The sequence below is a fragment of the Vombatus ursinus genome, unplaced genomic scaffold, assembly GCF_900497805.2.
Source record: "Vombatus ursinus unplaced genomic scaffold, bare-nosed wombat genome assembly UNPS02014772.1, whole genome shotgun sequence".
Lineage (NCBI taxonomy): Eukaryota > Metazoa > Chordata > Mammalia > Diprotodontia > Vombatidae > Vombatus > Vombatus ursinus.
In genome coordinates this window covers 22,187,160-22,200,808 of record NW_020954550.1, presented here as the reverse complement: position 1 = coordinate 22,200,808, position 13,649 = coordinate 22,187,160, and the positions used below count along the sequence as shown (strand labels likewise).

At 40.8% G+C, this 13,649-nt stretch overlaps 1 protein-coding gene across 1 annotated transcript; it reads left to right on the top strand.

The window, feature by feature from the left end:
- Nucleotides 1–549: 549 nt before the first annotated feature.
- Nucleotides 550–12,209, top strand: GZMA (granzyme A). Its single transcript, XM_027863548.1, has 5 exons — nucleotides 550–663; nucleotides 3,491–3,632; nucleotides 5,921–6,062; nucleotides 9,633–9,905; nucleotides 11,841–12,209. Exons 1-5 carry the CDS (start codon nucleotides 552–554, stop codon nucleotides 12,000–12,002), a joined length of 831 nt encoding a protein of 276 aa, XP_027719349.1. The 5' UTR covers nucleotides 550–551; the 3' UTR covers nucleotides 12,003–12,209.
- The last annotated feature ends 1,440 nt before the right edge of the window (nucleotides 12,210–13,649 follow it).

The following is a 13,649-nucleotide window of genomic DNA, read 5'->3' as shown; positions in this document are numbered from 1 at the left end:
GCTAACTCATTCTCCAGAAAGGGGAAAGCAACCAGGAGACCAGAGGGCATCAGCCTGGGGATGGGTAGGAATATTCTTCCACTCAAAACTGACAAATCAATTCATGTTTACACGTCTTAGAGATGGCTAATAAAAGATCTGGTTGATGATTGACTGTTCATATAGTTTTTCCAGACTAAATTTATTGGATCTCAAAATATCTTCTTTTCCCAATTAAAATCACACTCCTTGAAATATCATCCAAGACACTTGGTATCATTTTACTTTAAAAAAAATGAGTCACATCAGTAATACTAACGAACAACTTCAGTAGTATTCTGACTCAAAGGGGGTCCTCTCCCTTGCCCCATCCTAAGTCTGGTAAATTTATGCAAGGCTGGAGAAACATTTAATGGCTGCTAAGATTGGTCAGCTGTTATTGTCACTTGGTGGTCACACATGCTTCATTTCCTAACACCAATTTTTGAGAGGGGAAAAAGCAAGTGGGGGAACAGATGTGAAAGAAAACCACATCCTCCTTTTATTTTTTCAGTATATATTAGAGAGCATCAATGCTCAAAAAGACTCCCAGGAGTAAGTGGGTACAAGCGAAAATGGACGTGCCTTTGACTTCCTTTGTTTCTTTGCTCTCTGGTCTCACATTCCTACTGCTAATTCCTAGAGGTAAGACTGTTTTTAACTATTTCTGTTCCAGTCCTTAAATGTGCAGGAGGAGGCCTTGATATTGTTTCTGTCAGAAACAAAGAAGTTATCATAGGTTGCAGAACTTTTACATTTTTAGCATTCTTTCTTGACAACTAAAATGCATGCTTCTACTTTAGAAGGAAAGCTTTTTCATCGTTGTATCTGGAAAAAAAAGGTGCTAAAGCCACTGGCATTATCTACTCAGATAAGCAAGAGAAATACAAAGGGGCACCACTGCCAGTTTTAAGCTTTAAACTTGCCAGTAAGGACAATGTTGAAAACTAGTCAAGTCACAACCTCTAAGTGCCCTTGATAATGTTCTAAGACTACTAAGTTATAGAGAAGATGACTATTTGCAGTGGTAAAGGTAGATCTCTATATCCATTCATTCATTAGTCCAGTCCCTGGCTCTGTGTTACATGGGCCATATCATATGATCAATAAAATGCATTGCATTTTATCTGGGGGATGGGGAGGTATAATTTGTTAACTGTAAAACTCTCATAAAGATTATCCAGTAGGCATGAAGAAACATATTGGAGAGTTGGCAATAGGCTTCTGATAGTCTCTGAAAATGAACAACCAAAGTTACAGGGTTAGTTACATATACTTGTAAAGAGAACTCTGTATACAGAGGTGTGCTGGTAAATGTTGGACAACAAGCTCTCCAAAAAATAGTAATAATAATAAAATGGACCCATAGCAAACTTTTAAATTTAGTCTGAATTTTTAACATTTTCTCCATTGCTTATTAAGTCTAAATAATCAACAACAAAAAAAACTAATTCAAGCCTCGAGAGATAGACTTTGTAGCTTCCCAAGGCATGAATTTTCACACTGAAAATTTAACAAGCTGCCTTATCAATTGGTTCAAGTTGACCCTAGAATACCTTTGTCTGTATGTATCATCTCCATGCTCACAGGCAAATATCTTCAAACAATTCCAGACCATCATGCAAAAATGCTATTTTACAAAAGCAGGACTATTTGTGTACATTCTATCCCCTCCCCTAGGAGGTGAAAGCTGTGGCCCCATGACACCACTAGAATTGAAAAATCCAAACCTAATCCTGTGTCATTCTTAGTGTGATTGCAATCGGAAGGACAAATCAAAAAGAACGTTATGATGGGAAGAGGGAGACAGCAGTTGCTGCTAATAGACCTCAGGAGTACAGGAATCTTTCACTTCTACTCTAAGGCTGCTCAGAAGAGCCAAAACCTCTGGGGTGGTTTTTATTATGAATTGGAACATTATAGTGCAATTACAGAGGCATTTTTCTTTTTTGGAGGGGGAGTGAGCTAGGCAGTGGGGTTAAATGACTTGCCCAGGGTCACACAGCTAGTAAGTGTCAAGTGTCTGAGGCCAAATTTTGAACTCAGGTCCTCCTGACTCCAGGGCCAGTGCTCTATCCACTGCGCCACCTAGCTGCCCCAAGAGGTATTTTTCTTGAAAAGATCTAAGGAAGATCTCATCACAACAGCAATTGAGCCACAGAGGTGTAAGGGGTCTTGAGGGGCTCTCCGGGTTTGTCTGCTTTCAACTCTGTTTTGTGCACCCTTGGGGAATTCTTGTGTTTTGTGTTGTGCTGTGCAATGAGATTTTTGGGGTTTGGGACAAAGGGTTTATGTAACAATTTCTCTAGGGCAGCTAGGTGGTACAGTGTATAGAGTGCCAGGCCTAGAGTCAGGAAGATTCATGTTCCTGAGTTCAAATCTAGCCTCAGACACTTCCTAGCTGTGTGACCCTGGGCAAGTCACTTAACCCTGTTTGCCCCAGTTTCCTCAACTATAAAATGAGCTAGAGAAGGAAATGGCAAACCACTCCAGTATCTTTGCCAAGAAAATCCCAAATGGGGTCACGAAGAGTCAGATACAACCAAAACAACTGAACAACAACAATAATTTCTCTGTACTACATAAATATATACAGGTATAAAAGCAAGACTGTAGGCTCCTTAAGAGCAGGGATTGTTTCATTCTATGTATTTATAACCCTGGCACCTAGCACTGTTCTGGCACACAAATTTGTGTTCAATGATTAGTGCAATGGATAGAATACCAGATTTAGAGTCAGGAAACCCTGGGTTCATATCCCACATTGGACATACTAGTTGTGTGATCCTGGGCAAGTCACTTAACCTTTGACTGCCTGACAAAATGGATCCACTGAATAAGGAAATGGCAAATCACTCCAGTATCTTTGCCAAGAAAATCCCAAATGGGGTCACAAAGAGCTGGACATGATTGGAATGACTGAACAACAACAAAAATGAGAAATTACAAGATGCAAAACACTATAGCCAAAGGAAATCACACTACAGGCCAAAGACTTGGAGGTAAGGTTGTGACCAAAGGGCTGCTTGTGTCCTTTGCAGTAAGGGACTTCACCAGGACCTGAGGGCAAGAAGTTCTGCTCCTCAAAACTAGCACCAGGATCATACTCCGGGATCCTCTAAAGGCCACGGCCCCACACAAATGCCATTCATGCTCCCCAAACAACTACAGACTTGTTTTGGCCCAGTCTTATCTATTTGCCCTTTGGTTCTCCAGATATTACTAGGCCAGTGATTTGTCACAACTCTAACCTGAACCCTACTACCCCACACCATTCCCTCCCACAAAGACTCTCAAAATCAACATGGTCTTTGTGAGTGACATGGAGGTACGCCCTCCCTTCCAGATGGAAATATTTAAATGTAGAATATCCAAGAAGAGTGAAGAAGCAGTTCTTTTCCATACAGCCTCTCCAGGAAAGATTGGTTATAGAGACACAGCTTATTATTGGAATTACTTCTTTTTTTTTCAGACTCCTGTGTAGATATAATTGGAGGCAATGAAGTATATCCTCATTCAAGACCCTACATGGCCTTAATCCTGGAGGGAAAAAGATTATGTGGAGGAGTTCTGATCAAAGAAAACTGGGTGATAACTGCAGCTCACTGTCCCATGTAAGTAAGCACTTTGCCCCCTTCAAAAAAATTTTTTAACTAATTTCGCTGAACTGCCCCAATTCTTCATGAAGATTAATAGGGAAGTAAAGCAATGAGGTAGAAAGAGCTGAGACAGGTTTTGACTTACAGAAGGAAAAACTTACTAACAAGTAAGTGAACCCAGTGTTGAATATGTTGCTCTCATAGCTCCTGTTAATGGGTTCAGAATGTGAATTGGGACTTTTGAGAAGATAGTATTATGTAAAATAAACGTGTGTCTTTAGAATGTTGCAATTTGTAAATTTGAATAATTGAGTGCTTTGTTTTGTTTTTTGTTTGGGGGAGGGTTGAAGGGAGAGGGTGAGAGAGGGACACTGGTTCTCCAAAGAAAATAAAGAGTGCCAGGTGGGAAAAAAAAAAACCTTTAATATAAATTTTTTTTGAATTGTTTTAAGTCCTACAACTTCATTATTTAACTTCCATGTACAATACCCAGTCTGGTTTCACCCTAGCCCCTGATGTTTTCCATATACCTATCCATTGTATCTACTTGGTTTTTCTGGGGAAGTCCAAATCTGGGGCCCTGAATTCCCCAATTAGACCTGTTTCTTTTGCTGTCAGAAAACCCTGAACAGCCTGTGAAAGGACAAGCCTGCCTCACCCAAGGACAAAAAGGCCCTGGGTCTAGGGTCCACATGGGAATATAATCCTCTCCTCAAAGCCCATTTGCTGAAGACTCCTCTGATGGAGACTGGTAACTCCAGTGCTCCATGCCTGTAGGATGGGTGAAATTAGCAAGAACTTGAGAGAAGAGAGATCCTGGTCTTCTGCCTTCCAGTTTTGAGAAAGAAGACACATGTTTCAGATTCTCTTTGAGTCCTTGAAATGATTGAGGTGCCAGGCTCCTCTATATGTCAGCTTCTTCTCAGTCTTTTTTTTCCCTTCAGGGAACTGAAGAAAATCTAAAACTGGAAATCAGGAAATCAGGATCCCTCTCCTCCCAAGCTCTTATCAACTCTCTTCCCTATCCTCCATGAAGGCATAGAGCATTGAAGTAATTAATCTCCAACAAAGAAGAGTCTTATTCAAATGGGATTTGAAGCTAGGGTTACACAGTCTCTGCAAAATGTGGGGTCAGCTGAGGCAAATGAACCATTTCACAACCATTAATAAGGAGCAGAGAATGTTACAAAGCTCAGTAGCAGGACAGCCATTTATTCTTTTCTCTTAGGGAAGCTAGGTGGCACAGTGGTTAGAGACCTGGGGTCAGGAGGACCTGAGTCCAAATCCAGCCTCAGATACTTACTGTCACCCTGGGCAAGTCATTTAACCCTATTTGCCTCAGTTTCCTCATCTGTAAAATGAGCTGTAAAAGGAAATGGCAAACCACTCCTTAAAAATAGTTCCTAACTGCTGAAGGTTTGCAAAGCACTTTACAGGTATTATCTCACTTGATTCTCACAAAAATCCTGTGAGGTAGGTGCTATCATTACCCCCATTTTATAGATGAGGAAACAGACAGAGAAGTTAAGTGACTTGCCAGGGTCACATAGATAAGAAAGTGTCAGAATTTACTCCTCTTTCTGATTCACAATCCAGCAGCTACCCACCATACCACTTACCTGCCTCTCCTTGTAAAGAGTGTTGTTTAGTTGTGTCTGACTCTTCAGGACCCCATTTGGGGTTTTCTCAGCAAAGATACTGGAGTGGTTTGCCATTACCTTCTCTAGCTCATTTTACAGATGAGGAAACTGAGGCAAACAGGGTTAAATGACTTGCCCAGGGTCACACAGCTAGTAAGTGTCTGAGGCTGGATTTGAACTCGGGAAGATGAGTCTTCCTGACTCCAGGCTGGCATTCTATCCGCTCTGCCACCTACTGCTCCTCATATATTGTATTAGTACTAGGTAGATATATACTACTATTACTACTACTAAGAAGAAGATGAACTTATATGCCAATACTTTATTCAATTACCAAAAAAAAAAAAGTTCTTTTAGTCACTTGTGCAATAGTCCAGAGAACATTAATTAAATATTGCTTATCTTAGGACCATTTCTATCTGAATTTTATCCCCCCCAAAAAAGAGGAAAATGAGATAAATGAGATGAATAACCATAATGCCTTAGATATATAAAGCATTTTAGAGTTTTCCCAAGTATTTTCACATCCCTACTATCTACAGCAGATATAGTATTTCAACAATATACATCTTTACACACAGATGACTTAGCTAGATCAGCAACATGGCATAGGTAGTAACTAATTGGAATTACCTAATACTAACAGCATCATATCTGGTTCAGAAAAAGAACAACCAAAGTCATTCTTGGAGCTCACTCGAAAAGCAAGAAAGAGACAGAAAAACAGATTATGACTGTTAAGAAAGAAATTCCCTATCCATGCTATGACCGAAGCACACATGAAGGTGATCTTAAACTTCTTCAGGTATGCAATTTACAATTTGTTATTCTTTTACACATAGAACTGCTATGAATTAGTCAACACATCAGGTGTTGGCCTTATAACTGTAAGGAGTTGATCAAAGATGTTTCCTGATCAGCATGATGAATTTATAAGACGATGCGCTTTTGGGAAGGATTTTTGAAATATCTCCTGCTTCAAGTGACCCCCAAGGGGTCATTGAATAGATTTCACAGGGTCTGTGAACTTGGATGGGGAAAATATGGATCTTTACTTCTATATAATTAGTTTTCTTTGCAATCCTTTGTATTTTATTTTGTGCATTGAAGAACATGAAACAGAAAAGGAGTCCATAAGATTCACCAGACTGCCAAAGGTATCCATGACACACAAAAAAAGGTTAAGAACCCCTGCTATAAAGTACCTGTTGATGCTGCGTTGAGAGGAAAAAAGACTCTCCTATTTATGTCTCAGTGACTGGGGCCGTCCCCAAGATGAACTGGTTGGTTAGGAGCTGCCCTTTAGCATCTCCAGGTCTACAGATTTCATGAACAGGGGCTGCCCCAAGATGAACTGGTTGACTCCTAGAGTTACGGGACAAACTTTTCAGAAGCTCCACTGCATTTGAGGGGAGATAATATACCAGTCTATAAAAAGGAGCTTTCATCAAGAACTTGGGCCCTTTTCCTTTTTGTACTAGAGATGTCTTACTAGAAGCAGCATGTGTTGGGGGTGAGGAAAGTGGGGAGGAGGGAGAGTCCCTCTTCAGGGGCGTAAGAATGGTTGGTTGCCTTAGGGCAAAAGCATATATCATAAGCAGACATGCCCACAGAGGTAGCTAGGTGGCCAGTGGGTAGAATGCTGGGCCTGGAGTCGGGAAGACCTGAGTTCAAATATGGCCTCAGACACTAGCTGTATAACCCTGAGCAAGTCACTTAACCTCAGTCTGTTTCAGTTTCCTCCTCCGTAAAATGGAGATAATAATAGGCCCTACTTAACAGGATTGTTTTGAGGATCCAATGAAATAATATTTGTAAGTGTTTAGCACGGTGCCTGGCACATATTGCATACTTAATAAATGCTTACTTCTCCTTCCTTCCAGTGGGGGGGAAAGGGAATTAAAAGATTTCCTTGATAAATTCCCTAGACATCAGAGGGTCTCATATTTAAAGCCAGAAGAGACTTTGGAGATTCATAAATTCACGGTTGGGAAGGACCTTGGAAGTCCAATTCCCTTATTTTACATACGAGGAGGCATGTAGCTTACAGGTGTCAGAGGTGGGATTGGAACCCAGATCTTCCCGACTTCAAAACCAGAGCCCTATCTATCTACTATACCATGCCCCCTCATACTGCATTTTCATTAGTTTCATGGATTTTCATTAAAGCCAACAGATCTACCACCTCCATAAGTAGCCTTAGGGTTTTTGTGTCTTTTTTTTAATGGGACAACTTTTATTTCACCCCTGTAAGAATTCAAAGGATTGGCTCAGATTCTTAAGATCTGGCCTACTTGCATTAGCGATACAAATGCTTAGATTCCTTAAGAGTCTGGCCAATATGGTGGATTCTTCAAATCTCACTCACCGCCCCACCCCCCATGTTCTAATAAACCTTGTCTTTGGCTGAAAGAAGGCTTGGGATGAATTTATTCGGGCAGGACACACGTGTCATGATTTTGGGGTGGCAGCACCTTTAAACCTCTAAACCTCAACATTTTGGTGGCCCGTACAGGGAAGCTGCCTAACCCCAAGCTCTTCTCCAGACAACACTGGAAGGTATGTAAGCCTCCCTGCCTCTTACTTGCCCTCAAGTTGGGGTCACTTTTGAAGCCCTTAGAAAGGCTTGGAGATGCTTTTTGGGCAGACAGTTACGAGGCTGTCTCACACTCAGCCTGATGCTCTCAGGCTCTCAATCCACCAGTTCAGTGTGAGGCCAAGGACCTGGGTACACCTTCAGCAGCACAGAGGACAAGGATGGATTCCCTATCAGGAAGCGTATGCCCAATTCTGTCAATTCCCTCCGTGCTAGGGAATTGGGAAAACTGCAGGTGCTTTTTGCTTCCCTGAGGTTTACTTACTCCTTTCACTCTCCACCCCTGGATCCTCCTTCACAGAGGCTACAGGGAAAAGTTAGAACAGACAAAAACATCTTAACAGATTCTGGAGGTTTTGTGATCGATCATTAAGGAATTTTGAAACACTTCCTTACAACCCTGGTCCCTCCCTTCTCCCACTCCCTTTCCTTGAGTCAAGAGGGTATCTTTGTTAACCCCTCTCATAGAAGAGAGTTTCACCCTTCCCCCCTCACCTTTGAATTCACCCTCCCCCACCTGGCAAAAGGAAGGAGGGGGAAGGGGCAGCAGCTACAGCATGAAGCCCACTAGCAATGGCCTTGGGCCCTGGGGCAACCTTTGCCTGGAAGCATCACTCTGGTTCGGCACAGCCTGCTCACCCCCACCTCAATCCCCAGCAACTGTGGGGAGAGAGGAAAAGGGGATGGTTAAGGTAAAGAAGCTAGCCTCCAAACTTGGGTAAGCCTGCTCTTTTAAAGTTGCAGTTTTAACTGTTAATGATGAGAGGCTGATTCTCTGTGTAAAGTAATTTAGAAATGCATTTAACAAAACTGAAGTCACCTGATTGGTAATAGGTTTGTTTCAAGTTTACCCTGTCTAGGCTCCATTCTCCCTTGGCCAAGTGGTCCAAGTACCTGGTGTTCTGTTACCTCATAATCACCCCAGTTTACTGACCACTCTCATCTAGATCATCCTTAGACCCTTCCTCAAGTCACCCCAGACTACTTGGCTACTCCTAGATCCCTCCCACAGTCTTTCTGTATATAAAGTGCTCAGATTCTTAAGATCTGGCATGCTTGCATTAGTACAAATGCTTAGATTCTTCAAGAGTCTGGCCAATATGGCAGATCTTTAATAAACCTTGTCTTTGGCTGAAAAAAAAAAAAGAATTCAAAGAATTTCCAGAAGCCCATTACAATTAAATTGCTCCTCTCACTTTTTACCCCTGGAACCCATACCAACCTCTAGTCTTATAGTACTACCCTAAGGGTGTGAACTTGGTGAATACAACATCAGAACCCTGGACCTTTGGAAGCTACAGTCATGTGGGCAAAAGTGAAGTTTTGCTCCCCCCACTTTAGGACTCAGGCCTCTCTCGTTCTCCCAGTTCCAGGCCTCATGTACTTGATCCGTGGTCCTAGAATTCCTGATATTATTGCAGAAGTCTGATGTTTGAGGACACTTCTCACTCTCTTCCCCCTCCCCCAACATTGGCCAGGTTGCTCCTCACTCTTTGACTGCCATCTCTCAGACCACAGGCTTCTACCACTGCTTCCCATGGCTGCCATATCTGGGGAGGAAGGGAATACTTTGGGTTTGGGGTGGGGAGGATGGAAGGATGTGAAAAGGAAGGTTTCACATACACAAACATAGATGCATTCTTGGGTTTCTGGTGTTTAATGTGTGCTCAGTTCTGTCCATATCTCTTTAATTTGAATCTATTTTATTGGCAACAAAGATGGGCATTATTTTACTATCCTGTCCTGATAATATAATTGTTTACATTTGTTATCCAATAGTTGAATGGGAAAGTGAAGATTACAAAGGCTGTAAGATTACTGAAACTGCCCAGAAGTGGAAAAGACATCAAACCGGGTACCGCTTGCCACGTTGCAGGATGGGGAAAAACAATCAACAATTCCAATAAGCCTTCAGACACTCTGAGAGAAGTCAATGTCACTGTTATCGACAGAAAAATCTGCAATGATGAAGCTCATTACAATCTTAAACCTTTTATTGGACCAAACATGATTTGTGCTGGAGATTTAAATGGCGGGAAAGACTCGTGTGACGTAAGTAAAAGAACAAGTTGGAGTCAGTAGTTACTTTGTCAGGTAAACAAAGTCAGGGATAGAATGAATGGTTTGCCTTTCTAAATTAAGGAGATTATTGCGGGTGAGGCCTAGAAGAAAGAGTCTAGGGAGGGGAAACAGAAGCAGGGAAATCAATGTGGGTGCCCTACCACTAGAGACAGCTGTAGTCCAGATTGTGAAATAGATGGAGCTGGTCAGCACCATGCAGCTTCCTTTCCTCAGTCCCCAGTCATATCCTTTAACATTCTATTCCTCACACGTCTAAGTCACCTTGAGACAACAGGACCTCACCCCCATTCCCTAACACCTCTTCAACTCTCTCTGCCAACTCATCAAAACATACATCTTCTGTCCTGTCATCCCCTGTCCTAAAGACCAGGGAGGGTGTGAGAGGCCCACAGTCACACAGATAGCTAACATCAGAGGCCAGGTTTTAACCCAGCTCTTCCCACTATGCCATGCTGCCTCCTTAACCCTTAATGAATAAAAGCCATTGCTGTGAATTTTCAGAACCATGACAAGCCTACAAAGGAGATGGATTTGATCAGACCACTTAGATTGGCCCGTATTAGCAGTTTCCCTACTCTACCTTCTCAAATGGCTTGCTAGCCCTGATTAACTATGCCTGAAAGTGGTCAGATGGTTTGCATAAATGATAACTTACTTCTGTAGGAGTGCTACAGGATCAAGGATCCTGCCTATCAACCACCAGATTTCTCTGCAGGTAGTCATATGTTGGCTCCCATTCAGACTGATAATAATAGCTAGCATTTTAATACAGCCTACTATGTGCCAGGTGTTATAATAATAAAAAATTATATATATATATATATATATTCATATATATAAAACCTCTACTATGTGCCAGAGTGCTTTATAAGTATTATCTCATTTGATCCTCACAACAACCCTAGAAAGTACGTGTTATCATCCTCATTTTACAGTTGAGGAAACTGAGGCAAGGAGAGGTTAAGTGACATGGGCAAGGTCATATAGGTAATATCAGAGATAAAATTTGAACTGAGGCCCTCTGACTCTAGCACGCATCTTAGTGTGTCATTGGTTGCTAAGGATTTTCTAATCCAAATGAAACCTAAGAGAATATATCTGTTTTGAGATTTTTGTTTAGCCCTTATTGAATTTTGGGTTGGGTTCCTGGTCTGGCGAGGCTTTGGTTTTGGATTTGGGGTTTTTTTGTTTTTGTTTGGTTTTTGGTGGGGGATAAGCCACAAAGAGGAGTAGCCAGGTGGTGTATTAGATAGAGCTCTAGGCTTGGATCTGAGTTTAAATCCAGCTTCAGACACTAGTTGTGTGACCCTGGGCAAGTCACTTAACCCTGTTTGTCTCAGTTTCTTCATCTGTAAAATGAGCTGGAGAATGAAATGGCAAACCACTCCAGTATCTTTACCAACTCAAATGGAGTCAAGAGGTCAGACTCCACTGAAATGACTGAATAATCCATAAATAACTTAAACCACCAAGACATCTTTTCTTGGACTTCAGTCTAAATGTCTCAGATATATTTGACTAATTTGCTCTTTGATGTAAAAACATCGCTTTTAATTAAATTATTAAATTCACCATTTCCAGAAATTTTCTTTTTTCAAAAGGAAAACATTTTGATTAATTTCAAACGATGAGAAAAAAACACACACAAAAAGATTTAGCTGCTGCTGTTACCTAGGATTTTAGCTCATACTTTCACTGATTCTGAAAGAAACTGAATAATAAAATTTAGGATTTTTCAAATATTACCTAACACAATTGTATTTATTAGGCATTAACTCTCACTTGACCTAAGTATAAACCGAAGACAATTCATTTTTTTTAAATCTCTTAAATCTTTTTCCTATTTTAATTAACATTTAATGTTGATTTCCCTCTCACCACACATCTCCTTTTTTTTTTTTCCAGGGGGATTCTGGTGGCCCTTTGATATGCCAAGGCAGTTTTATAGGAATCACTTCCTTTGGTCTTCCTGGAAAATGCGGAGTTCCCCAAGGACCTGGTGTCTACACTCTTCTCTCAGTGAAATACCTCAACTGGATAAAGAATACCATCAAGGGAGTGGCTTAGCCCACTTTGACTCAGTACGATGATTCCTTAATGCTATACTCAACAATTAGGACCTAAGAGAAAGTCATTTTTTTTTTCCTGAAGCATAAGTAAATGTAAGCCAAGTTTCCACTGGCAAAATGAAGTCAAAAATTGAGAGTAATTTAGATAATTCAAATTAAAAAAAAATCTGCAGATGTTAATGAAAAGTGGGATTTTGCCTGATTTATTCAGATAACTGCCTTAATAACCTGACCAATGGTGATCTGCCCCTCCTACGTGAGAAATACAGCAGATGTGGATGGCTATGAGATCCTGTCTGGACAGCATTAGAAAAACTCACATTTCCTTAGGTACAAGCTCACAAAACATCTTCTTCACAACCCTATGAGGAAGGTAGTATTTGCTAACACAGGACAATTTAGGGTATCATTTAAACTAAAAGATTGGTTGTTCACGTGAAGCCTGATTGTCAAACTATTTAAATTTACTTTACCAAAGCTGTATCTATGCCCCAACCCCAAATCCAGCATCCTAATTCATTATAGCTTTTCTACACAAAGGTTAGAAGAAGGGAATAAGCATTTATATAGCACCTACTATGTGTCAGGCACTGTGCTAAACATCTTATGAATATTATCTCACTTGATTCTCATAACATTGAAAAGGTAGATATTGTTTTTATCAACAATTTACAGTTGAGGAAACAGAAGCAAATAGAGGTTAAGTGACTTGCTCAAGGTCACAAAGGCAGTAAGTGCCAAAGGCCAGATCTGAACTCAAGTATTCCTGATTCCAGGCCCAGTGCTCTATTCACTGCACCATCTAGCTCCCTCACAGCCTTGAAAATATGGAACTGAAATTTAGAAGCACCAATGATAGCATTTTTGTGGCATTACACTAATATCTATTAGACTGAGTTGCCCATAATCATATTTCTCAGTCTAATTCACCTGATTCTGGTGCTAAACTTTAATATCAACTTGTTAGTCTCAAAACTCAGACTGGAAGACAGAATATATGACCAAGGCAAGAGGTAGCATGATATTATGGAAACAGTGTTGGATTTAGCTTCCTGGTCACCTAAAACAACCAGGATGTTCACCCCTAACCCGCTGAGCCTCCCTCAGGTTTCTGAATGCAGACTAAGAGCATGACCAGCACCAGATCAAGAGAGCTGAATCAAGGCTTTTCCCCCAAGCGCGGTGATGACAACTAGCTCTCCAGGGAGGAAAAATGTATGCAAGACACACTTTGAAATTTAACCTACATTTAACATTGTATTCACCACTTTCTTATGACTAGATAATCAACAAAACACTAAATCAAGCCCTAATTAGTAGTTTGCAGATTTCCAAGGGTAAATGTTCATAGCTCTCATGAGCTGACTCCAGCATACCACTGGCTATGTCCTTAATGAACGTACTTTCCCTCCTCTGAATATCCTTCTTTTGCTATGGTTACCTAAGTAAACTTCCTTTTGCCAACTGTTAGAAGGACTGCAAGAGTCTCATTCCATTCCAATTTTGACCACGAGATACTTATTAACCTAGTTGATTACATTTTATTTTATAAAAATCCAAAATTTACAACTGGTATGTAAGCCATTTTATCTCTGTTACATGGTATATTCTTCCTGTTCATGTCATATTATATTTCAAATTTCAT